General features: G+C 36.6%; 3 protein-coding genes, 1 long non-coding RNA gene and 1 other non-coding gene across 9 annotated transcripts; 2 read left to right on the top strand and 3 right to left on the bottom strand.

Annotated features, from left to right (window-relative positions):
* Nucleotides 1-620: 620 nt before the first annotated feature.
* Nucleotides 621-738, bottom strand: LOC117905282. Its single transcript, XR_004649688.1, has one exon. It is a non-coding gene; the product is annotated as a U5 spliceosomal RNA (small nuclear RNA).
* Nucleotides 739-1,671: 933 nt separating this feature from the next.
* LOC117904436 (probable aspartyl aminopeptidase) lies at nucleotides 1,672-7,987 on the bottom strand. Its single transcript, XM_034817030.1, has 11 exons — nucleotides 7,767-7,987; nucleotides 7,153-7,288; nucleotides 6,602-6,680; nucleotides 6,288-6,481; nucleotides 6,032-6,101; nucleotides 5,010-5,126; nucleotides 4,626-4,781; nucleotides 3,780-3,953; nucleotides 3,084-3,158; nucleotides 2,861-3,001; nucleotides 1,672-2,263 (listed from the first exon to the last, which is right to left on the bottom strand). The coding sequence occupies exons 1-11, from the start codon at nucleotides 7,858-7,860 to the stop codon at nucleotides 2,042-2,044; spliced, it is 1,458 nt and encodes a 485-aa protein (XP_034672921.1). The 5' UTR covers nucleotides 7,861-7,987; the 3' UTR covers nucleotides 1,672-2,041.
* A 240-nt stretch (nucleotides 7,988-8,227) lies between these two features.
* LOC117904438 lies at nucleotides 8,228-9,795 on the top strand. 2 transcript variants are annotated; one of them, XR_004649590.1, is made up of 3 exons: nucleotides 8,228-8,324; nucleotides 8,424-8,882; nucleotides 9,711-9,795. It is a non-coding gene; the product is annotated as an uncharacterized LOC117904438 (long non-coding RNA). The 2 variants fall into 2 exon arrangements; XR_004649589.1 differs by having other exon boundaries at nucleotides 8,228-8,366; nucleotides 8,459-8,882; nucleotides 9,711-9,794.
* Nucleotides 9,796-9,869: 74 nt separating this feature from the next.
* On the top strand, nucleotides 9,870-13,384 carry LOC117904435 (O-fucosyltransferase 37). Of its 4 annotated transcripts, none has more exons than XM_034817027.1 (6): nucleotides 9,870-10,062; nucleotides 11,308-11,568; nucleotides 11,772-11,940; nucleotides 12,093-12,182; nucleotides 12,293-12,913; nucleotides 13,002-13,384. In XM_034817027.1, the coding sequence occupies exons 1-6, from the start codon at nucleotides 9,959-9,961 to the stop codon at nucleotides 13,242-13,244; spliced, it is 1,488 nt and encodes a 495-aa protein (XP_034672918.1). In that variant the 5' UTR covers nucleotides 9,870-9,958; the 3' UTR covers nucleotides 13,245-13,384. The 4 variants fall into 4 exon arrangements, with proteins under 4 accessions (XP_034672918.1, XP_034672920.1, XP_034672917.1 ...); XM_034817029.1 differs by having other exon boundaries at nucleotides 9,947-10,030; XM_034817026.1 differs by lacking the exon at nucleotides 9,870-10,062 and having other exon boundaries at nucleotides 10,903-11,568; nucleotides 12,293-12,576; nucleotides 12,655-12,913.
* On the bottom strand, nucleotides 10,541-15,009 carry LOC117904437 (beta-glucosidase 24-like). The gene is made up of 8 exons (XM_034817031.1): nucleotides 14,781-15,009; nucleotides 14,517-14,602; nucleotides 14,347-14,413; nucleotides 14,180-14,238; nucleotides 13,943-14,048; nucleotides 13,745-13,853; nucleotides 11,729-13,645; nucleotides 10,541-11,536 (listed from the first exon to the last, which is right to left on the bottom strand). Exons 1-6 carry the CDS (start codon nucleotides 14,977-14,979, stop codon nucleotides 13,792-13,794), a joined length of 579 nt encoding a protein of 192 aa, XP_034672922.1. The 5' UTR covers nucleotides 14,980-15,009; the 3' UTR covers nucleotides 10,541-11,536; nucleotides 11,729-13,645; nucleotides 13,745-13,791.
* Between the last annotated feature and the right edge of the window lie 1,965 nt (nucleotides 15,010-16,974).

Below are 16,974 nucleotides of genomic sequence, written 5' to 3'. Positions count from 1 at the left end.
TTTTAATTAAGACTGAGGATTACCTCTTTTATATTTTTATTGTTTCATTAATTTATTAAAGCAAATATGAATAAAAAACAAAGAGTAAAATTGAAATATCTTTAAAATAAGATTGAAGTTCTGCTCATCTTTTATCAAGGAAGAGAATAACGGTAAAATGTTCTAATAACTAATAAGACAATTCTCGTTGCTTAAAATATTTATTACTTTCCATTAAAAATCAGCATTTCCACTGATTCACTTTGTAATCCATTATTTGGTTGTATTTTTGGCAAAAATCTTTAGAAACAAAATTTTGTGAGAGAGAGAAGAATTTTGTTGGACACGATACATTTAAAAAAATATATATTTTGGGTAGAAAACAATTTTTCATGACGCCTTTTTCACTTATTTTTTGTGGATTATTTTTAAAAATTAGAAATAAAACACTCTAATTAATTTTAATATATATTTAAAAACATAAAAACAAATTTCAGATTCTTCATAGAACACTTAAGGAGTCTCATTTTCAAATACAATTCGGAAACTAATCTTAAGTGAGGAATATGTTGCAAGACTGTTCGTTAGAACATATAGGCACCATAACCAAAAATACAAAACTTGAACTATTATAGTAGGGAGCTTCCTATTTAAAGGAAGACCCTCCAAAAATTGGCGTATGCCGCTGTTTGCGGCGAGCACACGGTATTCTTTAGTAAAAGGCGAAAGAATAGTTCGCTCTGTGCCCACCGCGCGGCTGCGTGATTTGTAACGATGTTCTGGTTGTCATTATATAGTCACCCCTTCCCAAAACGTTTTTGTATCCACTCGATGTGGGATGCGCAGAAAACACCACTAGAGCCCATGTGCCTCCCATATGCTTTAGGCAAATGAGATATATTGACTTCACAAGAACGGCCCCACCGCCACTACCACTGTAGATCCCAAGCCGGGATCTCATCAGAGTAATTTCAACCATTTTGTGTTAGCTCACGATGGATCAAATCAAAACATGTTTCTAAAGATGCCAAGAGGTTTGGATCAGGTTTATAAGCCTGATGACTGGGTCCTGAAGATGAATTGACCTGGTTGAGTAAATTTTTTAAGTAAGAAGTAATATTTTCTTGATTTTTATATTAGATTTTTTTTTTTTAATTTAAAGTTATAAACTCTTTTAATAAATTTATTAAAATACATCAAACCTACAAAAATCTAATTGTTTCTCAGAAGCCAATCTAGACCGTCTTAACATGTTATTTACTTATAAAGACCGTGTAGATGAAATTTGTATTCTAACATGCTATCATATTAATATGATATTTTTTATGGTTTATATGCAACATGGATGAATCACATTGAATCTTTGCTTAATTATAAAACCAAGTCAACCATACTGAATAAAAGCTCGAAAAGGGAAACCACATGGCGGTATTTTCCCTTCCACTTGGAGATAAGAGGCATTGATCTCTGAATCAGAGACTGGATAGAGCCTGAACGAGCCGCTTGCAATTCAAAGTACCAAGCCTGTAGCTTTTAGAGTATGACCAGACTACCGCGAGAGGTTGGTCATAGTTTAAAATGGTGTAGAGCGCACCCAACCAAGGCACAAAAGTCTCTTATAGCTCAGGTGTATGGCGCAACACAGCGCAAGCTTGAAGGAAGTAAAACTTAATCTAGAAGATACGGGTTTGGTTTTGTTCAAATATCATCAAGATAATTGTAAACAATATGCTCCCAGAGTATCGATAATAAGTTCAAATCCACCTACATTATTGGTCTAAATCCTAACCTGAATCTCACAGTTAAAGCTTGAAACCGAAGTTCATAAGATTAAATTCGGTTAACCGATTCACCAAGATCTGATCTTTCATTTCAACATCCCAGTTAACAGCATGTAAACCACATAAATTAGGGTTTGAAAGTTGCAGCAAGTTGGGGGAAAGCTAAACATCATTCAGAACAGCACTTTAGGCACAGTGATAAGTCTTCATAGCCAGAACTCAAACAGGCATCTGTTGAAACTATTAAGCATCGAATTCTGTAAAGAAGATACGGTGGAGACCTAGATGTCCACGGTAATCTTAGCATCAAGGCAAGAGAACTCTTGGAAATAGGCCCTGAAATGCTCGTACGAATGCTTCACATCATCAACTGCGCTCATTTCTCTTATGCTATGCATTGATAACTGTGGGGCGCCAACATCAACTGTGCGAATCCCCACTCCACTTGCAAGGATGGGACCAATGGTTGAACCACAAGGCATGTCATTGCGGACCACAAAATCCTGAAATCACAGAAATGTATCTGAAACAATCAATGGTTTTATACCACCACTTCTGATACTACACTCTCAACATTTTCCCATCAAACTAACAGAAAGAGTGAAGAGTGAAGGGTTCTTTCTTGTTAATTCTCATTTCTTTTTCTTTCCTCCTTCCCCCAACACCCCTCATGAGAAAAACTGCCTAAAAGAGAAAATATACAGCTTGGGTCTAAACAGTGGTGAAATTTATAATTGTGAATCTGTGATGGCAGAATCAAGAATCAGAATGCTGAAGTAATACTCTACACCACATGCAAATGAAATATCATATTTTGTTTTGTTTCTTAGCACTTATAATAAGCATAGTTCATTTTAGCTACCGATCAAGTTATTTTGTTTCTTATCAATTTATTTTAGCCACCAATCCCACCTTGTTCTTTTCTTTATTCATTTGTTGTTCCTCACTTTGAGAACGTCATTGATGAAGCCCTGGTTTCAAATGTTACACAAAACAAAATGAAATGATTCTGTCTATATGAGACCTCTGAACCCAGCTGTATAAATTCAGAACCTAGGATTGTTTGCAACCACAAGATTTATAGCAGGCAGAAAGTTGACCTGGACTGGAAGGTTGTGCTTTGCAGCTATTTCCCTGAATATGAAAGAAGTGACTGCATTGGTTGCATAGCGTTGATTTGCATTGTGCTTGATGACAAGTCCTCCATGCAACTTGGGTTGATGATTTTCATCATGTTTGTCCTGAGAAGGAATTCCATATCATGAAATGAGTTAAATCAAAGGATGTCCACAGACAAAACACAGGATAGAGGATTTAGCATACCATGTAATTAGGGTGGAGGGCATGTGCCATGTCAGCAGATACAAGGAAACTCCTCCGAATTGCTATCTGAAGCAGCTGAATAGCATTCAAAACAATTCAAATAAATAAGGCTTCCAGAAATATGAAAACACAAACAAAGGGAGGATTTTTATTATTATGTGCATAAAGTGGGCAATCCAAGAGTCCACTTGACAGCCATTGTCTAAGAGAAAGGGCAAAAGACAACCATGATTCTCTCATCCTGGGTGCCAGAAAAAAAACAATTTAGATTTGTTAGTTATCCACTGGCTGTGGATTTCATTCCTTCCACCCAAAACTTGGTTTCCATCTCCTAACTCTAAAGCATGAAAAAAGGAAAACATTCCCATATTCATATGGCTGGCAACTTTTAGCTTGTTAGGACACTTCTGTTCTGAAACAGAAAGTGCAACAGAGAATTGAAAACTGACATTTTATCTTGAAGTTGAATAATCACAGCTAATGTTCTCATTATCAGTTTTTTCCAAGTCCTGTACACAGTTCTAAAGAAGAGCTGTCACGTCTTGTTGGACACCATATCAGGCAAATTGCTTCTACGATAATCTTAGACATATGCTACACATGCCTTGGACAAGTTCAGATTTTGAAATATTTTTTACACTAGAAATGGCTGATATGGATAACAGATGTGGTAGATTCATCGAATATAGTCACTACCTTAGAATCAGAGGTGAAGGAGTTAGTTATTTGTGATAATGCATCAAACATGACAGGAGAGCCAGCTCCTTGTGCTGAATTAGATCCAATCTCCTCATGATCAAACAATGCCACCATTCTAACACCAGTTTCCTCCTCAAGAGTACTTTCAGAAGCTGTTGCATCTATCATTGCCTGAGAAAATCCAAAAAGTAACAAATGAGAACTAATTGCCGTGAGTTCAAATGGCAAGAGGGGGTGAAGTTTTCTTTCCCTAAGACGAAAAACATGCGAGAGTGGTAGTGGTGAAATATATTTGATAATAGCTGGCATTTCACATTACCAGAACATGCAGCAAGCTGTGAGGATCTGTTAAGATTAACCCAAATACTTAAGAGAAATTAAATTTTACTTCTTGGGCATAAAAGATAACTCATCATAAAGTTGCTCAATAAAAAGGCTCTAGTTTTCTCAATATTTATGAATGAGGAAAAATTTATACATTCATAAAAATTTGAATGCTTGGCATGGCTACATAAGATTCTACCCCAAAACCAGACATGCAAGTGAGAAAAACTCAATCTTTAATTTATCATACAGGCAACCAGAGTAATTGCAAATTAAAAAGATTAAAGACAAAACATCGTGACTAGGAAGGAGACAGAGATATGATACAATAATAGTCTTACCACACAAACATGAGCAAACCAACTAACTCCCCTCAACACCCCCACATTAAAAAAATACATTAGAAACAAGCATTCCATATAGACACTGTAAGGAACATCGCAGAGTTGGATAAACTGAAATGACAAAAAGATACCTAGCTAATTTCTAATGACGAAAGGAAGCTTATATGGGTCATACCTTTAGAGAGCAAAATGACATGCAGAGGTTATCAAGCCTTCCCGAGAAAATGAATTCTTTCATGGCACCAGCAACTGTACTTGGTTGAGTGTCACATGCTTGTAACTCAAAATCACATATGTCATCTGGTTCACAGCCAAGCCGAGTTGCAAGCAGCTAGCAGAAAGAGAGAAAATGGAAAAATCACCAAGAGGGCATATTGGAAAAAATGGAAACTTTTCGACCTAAGTTCACTTATAAGAGAAGCAATTGTTAGTTGTCATTAATTCCTGCAAACTCATTCATATGTTCTGATTCTTCTAAATTTTTGGTCCAAAAGTATTAACATACAAAAGAAAAACAACCAAGAAGGAAAAAGGATCCTTGGTTGCAAGCTTTCCTAACCTGTAGGAGAAGTGACTGATGCCTTGAGTTATCAGTCTTTGTTCTTTCATTTGACTTTTTCTCATCAGCTCCACTCTCAACAGGACCATTTTCAGAAACCGCTTTATTGAGCTCAGCCTGCCAAAACAAGTTTAATTGGATGTAGAAAAGCAAAATTGCATCAACATAGAGATATGCACAATCATTTTTCTTTATCTATATATATATATGTATGTATGTATGTATGTATATATGCATGCATGCATGTATGTATATCTCAATATTAGCTTCAGTTATTCCTATTTCAATAATTGAAGTTTGTGCTCAACAGCTATCTATGGTATAAAAGAATTTTCCACCTTCTACAAATCAATAACTTAAAGAATCAAGAGCCTGTTTGGGAGGTATTTTGAGATGGGGTGGGAGTGATTTTGAGTGATTTTCTAAATCACTTCTAAAAATCTAGAAAATCACTTGAAGTGATTCTTGGACAATCACTTGGTAAGTGATTCTTCCAAAAATCACTTCTTATTATCTAATATATTACCAAAAACACCATCATAGAACCTTTTTAGTTTATATCCAAATGCTAAATGATTTTCCTTAAAAGTGTTTCCAATAGAAGCATTACTAATAAAAGCTCTACAGACTGAAAGCATTTTAATTAGAATCACTCCCAAATGGGCTCTAAACCATCTATTTGCACCACATACATATGATGTTATCATGGTTTCACATCTTAAATAGCATTCTTAAAGATAACCTAACTTTGTCCAGTCATGCATGATTCATAAGAGTTTGATCCTTATTTTATTTACTTTATTAACATCTTTAGGAAATTGGAAGTCACTATAAAATTCACTTTCATGGGCCAGAATATAGTTGTAAAGCAGTGACCACTACACATATAAATGGACATAGCCTTAATGCACTCTGGTTGGAACCTAAAAGGTGGATAAGAATGTTAGTTGCCTTAATTGCATTAATTACATTTATGAATTGAAAGTGTTCTTAATGCACATTGCACATGATTCCAAAATTACCTTGATTGCCGTTGCCAAGATGGGAATGAGATGACTATGTGTGTTCACTTTAAATCCATCATTAACACCCCTGTACACAAGATGTAAAAGTATATATCACTAAGTATCAAGTCCAGCTAAAGGTGAGCAGAAACAATTACAAACATAATCAAATAAAGCAAGTGTATTTACAAATATCAATTCAGAACATCAATCTGAAGCATAAACATTGAATAGTCCAAAAAGTAATATAGCAAATCCACTCAATGAAGTGAACCTGTCTAAGTGAATTGCTAGGTTAGGGATTCGCATTATGGGTTCCTCAATCCTGACAAGCTTATGAGAGAAGGCGTCTTTCCCTTCTCTTATTATCACCCGTCCAGCAACAGTTAAGTCGCGATCAAACCATGTATGCCATAAACCCCCTCCATAAGTTTGGACACCAACCTCCAAATACCCACCTTTAGTTACCTGACCAACCCACCAAAATTCCAAAAAAAATTTCAAGTCTCCACAAAGAATGCAATTTAAGTAAAGCAGCAACAGTTCAATATACTATTTAAGATTATAGCATCATAAATGTTGAATTACCTTTGAAATGGGCTTTAATTTCAGACAAGGACTATCAGTATGTGCACCAACAATACAGAATCCGTTTCCAGGGACATACCTAGGAATAATACAACATCAATAGGAAAAGGATCAAAATAATAACAAAAACAAATAGTGCCAAACTTATAGTCTTATGAATGTCTATCTTTACATGACAACAGTAGATCATGCCAAAAGGATATCCTCAATTGGTTAATAAGAAAACAACAAAATTTGTCTCTGTGCTCTGTTTATCTTTTGAGTAACTCAAAAACATATATCAGCTAACCATTTAACTGTGTTAAGCCCCAAAAAATGAAATAGTTTTCTAAGCTCAGTTGCATTAATGTTTTTATTTGATATTTTAAACTTCAATTTTTTAATTTTCTCCTCTTATCCTATGGTTTCACAACATTTAAATTCAAAAGATAATATCTTTTCTTTTGCTAGATTTTCCTGATAACCAACCACAGCCTGAATTGATATCTATTAATAGACTAAACGGCTCAACAGTAATTAAAGAACACCCAAATCTATGAACCATTACATACTTTTTTCCAATTGCAAAAGCAACAATGGTAGAGTAATTCCTTGTGAAGAAATATCTCTTTCCTGCCTCCAGATTCCAATTATCACTCTCTGAAACTTGCACGAATCCTGACTCCTTCAAAAGCTTCTTGGCCTCATCTAGTGAGAGAAAAAACTTAAGCATCAGCAAAAACAATGTTGAAATTGAAAACAAAACCTTACCCATCCCTTTAGTTGCCGAGACAAAGGAAACAGAAACTCGAATTGAATCACATACTTTCCCTGGTTTTGGTCCCAAACATAAAAAACATCAACTAAATAAATTGAGCCTCTCTTTTCCAGAGAACCGCAATCAGAACTCTTCTGTTTGGTCCCTCGGAAATTTCAGGAAAAAATAAAGAGAAAAGAAAAAAGACATTTCTAATCTTGAAAATTTTCGTCGTTTGGAACGAGCTCAACCAAGCCTAATAAAACAACTTGGCTTGGTATTGTTAGGTCAAATTTTCCGTCTTATGATTCAAAATTTCATTTTGTATTGCTTTTCTACCTTAAACCTATAAAACGAAAACTGAAATTTCTGGTCTTCACAATTTTCTTGGGAACCAAACGGAGATGGAAAATGGCAGAGAGAAGTTACCAACTGCGTGGAACGCTGTAGGCGAAGAGTTCAAGAAGTTGATTAGATCAGAAACGACGTCGTTTCCTTCAATATGCTGTTCTTCTTTAGCCATGGCTGCGGTCGAAATCAGTGTCGATTGCTTCGAGCCTTCGATAAATATGGAAGTGTCGTACGAGTTTGGAGCGAATGCTCACTACCAAAGCGGAACAAATATTAAAACGCAACGTTTTATTCCCCGGAGAAACAGAAAGGGAGAAAAGATGCGTTGCGTTCTGACACGAGAATAAAAGTATAAAACATAGACTGTATCTGTACTTTCGAAAGAAGAAACGGAAAAATATCGATTCAAAATGGGGGAACCTAGTTGGAAGAAACGGAGAAACCAAAACGCTGCGTTTTAGTGGAAGGCCAAATGAATCATTCTATCACGCTAGTCATTCAGTTCTGCAACTACCAAGCCAGGTCTTTTTCCTTCGTCAATTCCACCGTTTAATTCAACTATTAGGGTTTCATTCTTGCGAGTCGCTCAATGTAGAGATGTCTAACAGTGATGATTCTAAATATTGATTTCCCTTGGTTAGTTGATGCAGTAGCCAGTATCTTAATCCGTTATATTATGTGAGTTCTCATATAAAAATTGCTAATTACCATTAACTTAATTCATGAATTTTTTAGGGTTTCTGAATCTTCTCCGACTTCATGATCAACAGATTAACGCGCTGATTACAGAGAGGGAGGGGCAAGATGAGCATTGTAGCAGGATCATATGAGAAATTCATATGGGAATTCAAACTCAAAAACCTGAAAAAGTCCCAAACCCTAACCTCTAATCCCGCTCTTGTCCTATCCCTCCCACCTCTCTTCCATCCAGTCTGTTGCTGTGGCTGGCCCCGTCGCGGCCTCCGGCGGCGCTGATGACTCCGTCAAGATCTATGACCCAACCTCGTGCTCCGAGATCGGAACCATAACTGATCACTCCGGCGCTGTCACCTCCCTCACCTTCTTTTGCCCCTCCTCCCTCTCATTTCCCCGCAAGCTCCTGTCGGCCCCCGATGACGGCTCCGTCGGCATCTACGACGCTGACCCCTTCGTCCACCTCACGATCATCGCCTCATCATATGAAATCATTGCGTTGTAAGTATGGTTGTCAACTTGGGTCAGCTCAACTGTTTGGCTGTATGTCACAATCGCCCCATTGAACCATGACATTTTTTTCTACACTTCTATATCAATAATTATTAGCAGAAATAGAGAATACATTGAGAAAACCTTGAAAGTTGATATTATTTCAATATATCCTTTAGTACTACATGAAAAAAATCAGAAGAGATGTTTGTGCATATACTTCAATTCAAGGTAGCCTTAGTCCTGGTAATTTGGGGTCAGTCAGGTGAATTAATCTGTACACACATGCAAATGCATAGAAGGATGCTTAAACACATGTATATATGCCTTATGTATGTCAAAAATACATAGTTAAGAAAACCCTTTCTTTTTTATTTATTTTTATGTTTTTCAGTGTTTTTATCAACTGTGATTTCTTTAGTTTCTTTAGCTGAGCCTACTGGAGTCTCTTTGCTTTGTTCCCGTTCTGTCCTGTTTTCTCTGACTGTTTGAACTTTCCTGGATCAGTTTCCGCCTGGCAGGTTCTAAGCCTTACGGGTCTAATAAATAATGCCTAACCAGCTAAGGGGCTGGACTCCTGGTCACTGTACGTGGCCATTGCCATGACAAGATCTGAGGGAACATGTTTGTCATTGCAAGAAACAATGAAAGAAGTGGTTTTCCTTGGATTAAAACATGAAAAATTTAAACAAAAATTGAAGAAAAACCCCATGTTTCAGTGACATATATGAACTGAAAGAACCATAATGTTTGCTGCAAGTGGTAGGCATCTTTCCATTGCATGTATGGTAAATGGAAGTTACTACTAACTTCTGTTAATCTTCATCCTTGGAGCAGGTGATGATGAAGCCCGTGTTTGGAGCATTTGGCATGGCTGGAAACGCAGACTCCATTGCTTTTATCAGCAAGGCATGCCCGGCCTCCACTTTTTCAAGTAATCCTGTTTGTGTTGATAGAACTTTATTATATCTGCTAAATTCTTTCCCATAAACAGGCAGCAGAATTGGTGGGAATAGAAACTCTGAATGGGCTCAAGAAGAAGGTTGTAGCAGTTAGCAATGTAAGAGGGCCTCACCAAACTTGATATGAAGCTCAATTCTCTGCTTCCCAGGCTTGAAGTGGATCCAGGGGCACACACAGTGGCAGTTCAGCAGATGGTGAAGTTCTCACCTGCTCTTCAGCATCCACAGTTGGTTTAATCTCTGAACTATTTGCTCTTTTAGGGGCTTCATCCTCTGTCATTTGAACCTTTCTTTCATGTACAATTTTCACTTTTATGATGGAATCCTATTGTCGTTAATCTTTTTGGCCTCATTTGAAATCTTATGAGAACCATTCCAACCTCATCCTGGATTTAGATGCTTGATGTCTTTGTTTCTTTCTTTTTCAGCTTTATTATTTGACCCTTTCAAAGAATGAAACAAATAAGGAAAAAGAAAAAAAATAAAGAACACAAAATTTCTCATTTCATTGTGGTTGAGAGAATTTAAGCCATAAACTGACTGTTTTGATATTCTAAAAAATCATCAAACTCAAAAATTACAAAAAATTGAGATGTTTGTAGTTTTTTTTTTTTAGAGTGATATGATGAACAATTGAAAATACAAAAAAAAAAAAAAGGTGGAGAATATATTATATAAATACTTCCAAGATTTTATTTTTTTAAATTGATTTCTTAAACATTAAATGAGTAACATCCCCAACTGTAAAAACGTCCAGCTCTTACTACATGTTTTATGACCGAAACACCCTCCACACCCTTCAGTGCATCACCATTCTCCCTATAATTCTCCAAGAATTGAAGGGCATATTAGACTTTTCATCCCTTAATCAAGAGCAGATATTAGGAGCCATAATCACCCCAAGCTTAAACCATCTGGTCCATCTCTCATTTCCCTCCGTTTATATCTCTCTCATTCTTCATTTTCTCCGTTTCATACGCCTCTTGTCTCCATCTCACAGCTGGAAGAGCATCAAGAAGTCCTCCATCACTGTAAATAAAGAAAACCCATCACCCATCACCCTTCACAAAGAATAATCCAGCTTCTTCCATGGCTAGACACAGAAACATCAAGAACAGCTTCATCACTGTAATCCCATCTCCACTCTTCACCCTATTTCGTGTCTCTCCACTTACTTCACTTCTCAACAAAACCCCAAGAAGCGACAGGTCGTGTTCTTCATTCCCACCAAGAAGCTCTCTTTTCATGATCTTCCTTCTCATTCTCGTCTCTTTCTTGGGACTTTCTCTGCTCAGGTTGGTGTTCGTTTCTCAGAACCTAGTGCCATGTCCATGTCCATTAACCTCTTTCCCCACTCTGTTGCCTCCTCCAAACTCTCATCTATCTTTGGCCTCACTTTCTACTAAGAATCAAGAGCCAGTAGTGCTGTCAAGGAGTGCAACAGTGCCCTTACCAGCTCATGCGGTTTCCAGGAACATGACAAAGGAGGAGGCAGAGTTCTGGGCACAGCCTGATGGAGAAGGGTACAGGCCTTGTTTGGATTTCAGTATACTGTACCGGAAAGCATCTGCAAAGATATCAAAGGAGAAGCACAGGTTCTTGGTGGTGGTAGTCTCAGGAGGATTGAATCAACAGAAGAATCAGATTGTTGATGCAGTCGTTATTGCGAGAATTCTTGAAGCAGCCCTGGTTGTGCCGGTTCTTGAGATTAATCAGATTTGGAAAGATGAAAGGTAACAATTCAGATCATTATTTCTTCAAACTAAAGAATAACAGGCTTTAGATTTGTAAAAATGAATAAAAGAATGATCTCAAAGAATTGAAAATGGATTGAGTTACATTAATTTATGATCTTCTGCTCATACTTAAGTCTGCAAATTTTCTTTTTAGTACCTTTTCAGGCTGGGGTAACCATCTTTTTCGGTGTTGTTCGCAGTGAATTTTCTGATATTTTCGATGTGGATCATTTCAAGAGGACCTTACAAGCTGATGTTCGAGTTGTATCATCTCTTCCCTCCACGCATTTGAGTTCAAAACCAACAATTAACACACGAATGCCCCTCAATGTTTCTCCCCTTTGGATCCGTACTAAATTCCTCACAGAAGTAAAAAGAAATTGAACTCAAACTCTTCTTTATCATCTTTCCTTCTTTGATTTGTGCTCTCTGTACTGCAATTTTCTTTTGTATCTAGCTTCTTCTTTAAGGCCATTTCCCTTTTATATGGCACTGTCTGAAATTTTGGTTAATGCATGTAGCTGAACAAAGAAGGTGTTCTCATACTAAAAGGGATAGATTCTAAGCTCTCCAAGAATCTTCCACTTGATCTTCAGAAGCTTCGGTGTAAGGTAGAATGGAATTTGATTACCATCAACAAGTTCAGACTTCAGATTATGTACATATAAATCCTACTAGTCCCAATACTTGAAGGTTTTTTGGGTTCTTGTTAATTTTGCAGGTAGCTTTCCATGCACTAAGATTTGCAGCTCCAATTCAGGAGCTTGGCGATAGGTTTGCAAGAAGAATGTGGATTGAGGGGCCATATATCGCTCTCCATCTCCGTCTCGAGAAGGATGTGTGGGTGAGAACTGGATGTCTTACTGGTTTAGGCCCCGAGTATGATGATATTATTAGGAAGATTCGTGAGTCTCGACCTAGACTCCTCACTGGAAGGTTGAACATGACCTACACTCAGCGAAGACTTGCTGGACTTTGTCCTCTAAATGCCTTAGAAGTAGCAAGGTTTAGTGACTCTGCATCTTGGGAAATATCTTTGTTGGAATGCGATCTGGGACACTATCTGATCTCATTCTACTGCAGGCTGCTTAAGGCTCTAGGGGCTCCGAGGACTGCACGAGTGTACAGGGCAGGAGGAGAGCCATTTGGGGGAGCCAAGGCGCTGCAGGCCCTTGTGGGGGAGTTTCCAAATGTGGTAACAAAGGAAATGCTGGCACGAGAAGGCGAGCTCTCACCATACGTCAACAGGCCATCTGCTATGGCTGCTCTGGACTACATTGTATCGCTGAGCAGTGACGTGTTCCTACCTTCCCATGGAGGCAACATGGGGCGAGCCATGCAGGTAAAAGGGGATCAATTAATACTCTTCCAACCAAACTTCACCAGAAAAATTCACCCATTCACCAGTGTTTCTGTTGGTTACTTGACAGGGTCATCGCGCATACGTTGGGCATAGGAAATTTGTAAAGCCAGACAAGCGAGAAATGATTCCTTTCTTCGGAGACGCCTCCATTTCTGAGGCAGAGTTCAGAAGCATCATGAGGAAGCTGCACAGCAGATATCAGGGCCAGCCTGAGAAAAGGACAAACAAGAGAAGTACCCGGGATGTGATTGCTTACCCAGTGCCTGAATGCATGTGCAGACACAGCAACAGGCCTCTCCTAAGAAGCTAACAATCTGCAAACACTTTAGAGCATACCCACATTTTTCCTCTTTTACCTCTCAAAATCATGTACACATGTTACTTTGTTCATACTCCATATGTGAATATAAGGGGAAAAGCCCCAAGCCAAAGTCACACCTACATTAAGAAGACGAGCATCAGTACATTTTCCACAGTTTCCTTTGCCATATGGGGATGCCCTGAAGTTGCAGCTTTCTTCTGAGTCTGGCTTTGTGTCACTGCCTCTTGAGAAAATCAGATACCCACTTGGCAGACTCTTTGGGGATGATGCCCTTTAGGTTGTCCTTGTAATCCATGTAGTAAAATCCGTATCTTAAGTTGTATCCTGATCCGAATTCAAAGCTGTAGAACAGAGACCAGTAGAAATAGCCCTTCACATCCACCCCATTTCTGTGAAATATTGCAGAGTAGCAACAGAGCTTGCATCAATGTCTAAGCTAAATCAGCCCAATACGGCAAGCAAATATTGAATTGATTCAGATGACTTACTCCAAGGCTTTACTGGTCATATACAGATGTCTAAGGACAAAGACAATTCAGTGTGGATCGTGTAGAGCCTCCTCAAGTCCATGGCTATCAACCATAGCCTCATTAATCCCTGAATATGGAAGCCACAGGGATACATCATTCGTTACAAATACAACGTATGACTTGAAATCATGGCCTAGAAAAGGAGCAGGCACCGACCATTTTCAGTGATGTAGATTTTGGGGTTTTGGTATCTGTCCTTGATGTATTCCAAGAGTTTCTGCAGCCCTTCAGGGTAAATGTAAAGAAAGAAGCTTCCTTCAGCCTGCAGTGTAAGCAAAATGAATGAATTTATACACCAAACATGACGACAGTTATTTTTTTTTGCAAATTTTTTCCAGCAAAGATGATGTGAACGGTAGTTGGCTTATGGATTCATGCGTTCTTTCGCCTCACCTTGTACCGTTCGCATGAGTTGATGGCTATGTCCCCGTTACTGTGGTCTGCAAATTTTGCTGTGTCAAAGAATTATACCAGGATTACATTTCATATGGTGAGAAAAAAAGGAATAATGAAGCAATGAAGCAACGAAGGAAAATTATATAAATTAAGCTTGAAAAAACCTGAGAAGTTGTGGGCGAAAGAGTCCCAAACCCTTGGCCCTCGCACTCCGTTTGCCGATTCTTCTATCTGCAATCAAATTTACATTCGCATCAGAACATGAATCTGCTGAGCTTCTCGTGGAAAGGATTCAGAATGAGGAAATGTAGGAGAGCTGGAATGAGGAATGTACCTGCACAGCAAAGGTAGCTGTTCCAAACATAAAATCACTTGGGAAATCTGATCTCACAACCTCCAATTTCTCGGTGATCACGTTTACTGCAAAACAGCATATACAGAGCCTTTTACTATTCAAATTAAATTTAGATGAACACGATACTCTTAACATTTTGATTATCGATGCTTTTCAATGGAAAAAAACTTGGTTCTACGTTCTATCTTTCAAATTTGGAGCTTCCTCGAACATGAAGATTAGAGGAGGACGAAGATAACGAACCCGAGGCCTCTGCAAATTGATTCACAAGAAGAGCAAAGACACAGACCCTTAGAAGTCGCCAAATTATCTTCATTGATGATAAAAATCTGAAATTTTCTTTAAGTGTGTGTGTTCTTCTTTCCTCTTTTCTCACAGTTTGGCTCAGGCTCTCGCGATGAGGACAACGGCACGGCATTAAAGAAATGGTTTCTGCTTTCATTAGAGGCCGGCTGAACAACCTCCACAACCGTCACAGTATAGCCCTAGTCCAAGGAAGATCACGTGGCTAGTATTAATTCAATTTTATTAATGTTGCGTCAAATCTGTTAGTGGGTAATAATTATTTTTACATAACGGATGGAAACCCCCTTTTTAGTTTTTCCTTACCAAAGCCTAAATATTATATTACTTAGCTCAACGTGTGATACATTTAACTAATTTAATAATCATGAATAAAAGGCTTTTGATTTTGAAGATTTTGAATAAAAGTGCCTTTTTTTTTTCTTTCTAATATCTCTATTTTTTTTTTCCTTTCTATAGTGGAGATAATGATATGTAGTGAAAGAACATGGTCATATATAATGACATTTTTTTTTTTCTAATAGCTCTTTTTTCTTTTCTTTTTTGTTTTATAGTGGAGATAGTGACCCTTAATGGCATATCATAACAAGTTTGTGGTAAGAATGACTTTCGTTCTAATGCTCTAAAAATAATATTCCAAAACTTTTGTATGCTCTTCATTACTTGCGTGGATAAGTCTCATATTGTATGGTATGTAACTTTCATTATGGGGATCAATTTCTAGTTGCGTAACTTCATAATAGTTATATAACGCTTCTGCATAATTTCCTTGGAATTGAGTTGACGTCTGTTATCATCGTCATTTAAAAAAATCTTTGCTCCAAAACTATATTTGAGATTTTCATCTCATACAACTCCTTCATTACGTGCATAATAAAAATAATACATAAAATAAAATAAAACGAAAATATTCTCATTATAAATTGGGTGGGGCTAGTGGTGCGATAATCAATCCTATCTCATATCATTAAACAAATATGAGATAAGATACGTTATCCCCTCTTTTATCTTATTCCATATTATATCTAGCAATCCAACATAGCCTAAAGGCATATTTGAATAATTATCTATTTAGTATTTATTTAAGAAGTACTATAAATGATTTTTCAACTTTTATAAATACTTTTAAAATTTTGTTAAATATGTGATTTAAAAAAAACATTTTTTATGCTAAAAATGTTTTATAAAAACATCGTCAAATAGATTCCTAAAATGTGTTTGTTCTTATTTCTATTCAAAGTATTTTTAATAACAGTATTTTATTTTTAAAATATATTTAGAAGAATTACCAATGAAACGTTCTTCACGAAACACTATGAAAGTGTATTTTACAATATTTTTATTTAAAGTACCTCTCTTAAAAAATTATTTCCTTTGCAAGTATATATTTTTAAAAATCACTTATCAAGTATTTGTGGTAAAACAATATAAGTAATTTTTCAAAATTTTTGAAGTACTTTTTAAATTTTGTGTTTTTATTTCTTTTCAAAAATATTTTTTTTTTACCGTAAGTGTTTTTAAAATAACTCTTTGAAAGTATTTTCTAAATTGTCTCAAATATCTATTTAAAAAAAATAATAATAATTAAAACCAAAATATTTTTTTAAAAGCACTTCCAAACGAATATTAATCCATGTCTTGCAAAAAATGATTGACATTGAGGGGTTGGTTAGGCACAAGGTCCTAATTTGCCGATCTAGTAAGCTATTGCCTGCAAGTTGAAGACAAACAAGAAACGGTTGTGGTAAATAATTAACTTAGAAGCTTTCCGATTTTGGCTGATTTTTGGATCTTAAATTAAAATAAAATTTTTGGTGGGTTAAACATGAAAGAAGAATAAAAATAAGGTATCATGAAAATTATCTGAAATTTTATTTATATTTTAATTTTTTATTCATTATATAAAATAGATTAGATTGGAGATAAAGTAGTAGACATGAAATGAAATTATGGGTTAAATACATTTTATCTACCCCTCAACTTGTTTTATATTTGCCCTCTCACATTTAAAACCTGACATTTTACCCATAATTATAAATCTTTCATAAAATTATAAAAATGATTACGTTTTTTGATACTTTGGTTTGAATACTGGTATGAAATTAAGTAAAATCAACTTTGAAAATGAAAATTT

Source organism: Vitis riparia, chromosome 17 (genome assembly GCF_004353265.1).
Source record: "Vitis riparia cultivar Riparia Gloire de Montpellier isolate 1030 chromosome 17, EGFV_Vit.rip_1.0, whole genome shotgun sequence".
Lineage (NCBI taxonomy): Eukaryota > Viridiplantae > Streptophyta > Magnoliopsida > Vitales > Vitaceae > Vitis > Vitis riparia.
This window is presented reverse-complemented; position numbering and strand designations above follow the sequence as displayed.

Coding starts and splice junctions, on each gene's coding strand:
- LOC117904435 (XM_034817025.1), top strand. CDS start 10,925: ATGGCTAGACACAGAAACATCAAGAACAGCTTCATCACTGTAATCCCA. Junction 11,569..11,771: donor CAGATTTGGAAAGATGAAAG/GTAACAATTCAG, acceptor TGTTGTTCGCAG/TGAATTTTCTGATATTTTCG. Junction 12,914..13,001: donor ACATGGGGCGAGCCATGCAG/GTAAAAGGGGAT, acceptor GTTACTTGACAG/GGTCATCGCGCATACGTTGG.
- LOC117904436 (XM_034817030.1), bottom strand. CDS start 7,860: ATGGCTAAAGAAGAACAGCATATTGAAGGAAACGACGTCGTTTCTGAT. Junction 7,289..7,766: donor TACAGCGTTCCACGCAGTTG/GTAACTTCTCTC, acceptor TTCTCTCACTAG/ATGAGGCCAAGAAGCTTTTG. Junction 4,782..5,009: donor ATCAGTCACTTCTCCTACAG/GTTAGGAAAGCT, acceptor TCTTTCTGCTAG/CTGCTTGCAACTCGGCTTGG.
- LOC117904437 (XM_034817031.1), bottom strand. CDS start 14,979: ATGAAAGCAGAAACCATTTCTTTAATGCCGTGCCGTTGTCCTCATCGC. Junction 14,414..14,516: donor CAGCTACCTTTGCTGTGCAG/GTACATTCCTCA, acceptor ATTTGATTGCAG/ATAGAAGAATCGGCAAACGG. Junction 13,854..13,942: donor AATCTACATCACTGAAAATG/GTCGGTGCCTGC, acceptor TTCCATATTCAG/GGATTAATGAGGCTATGGTT.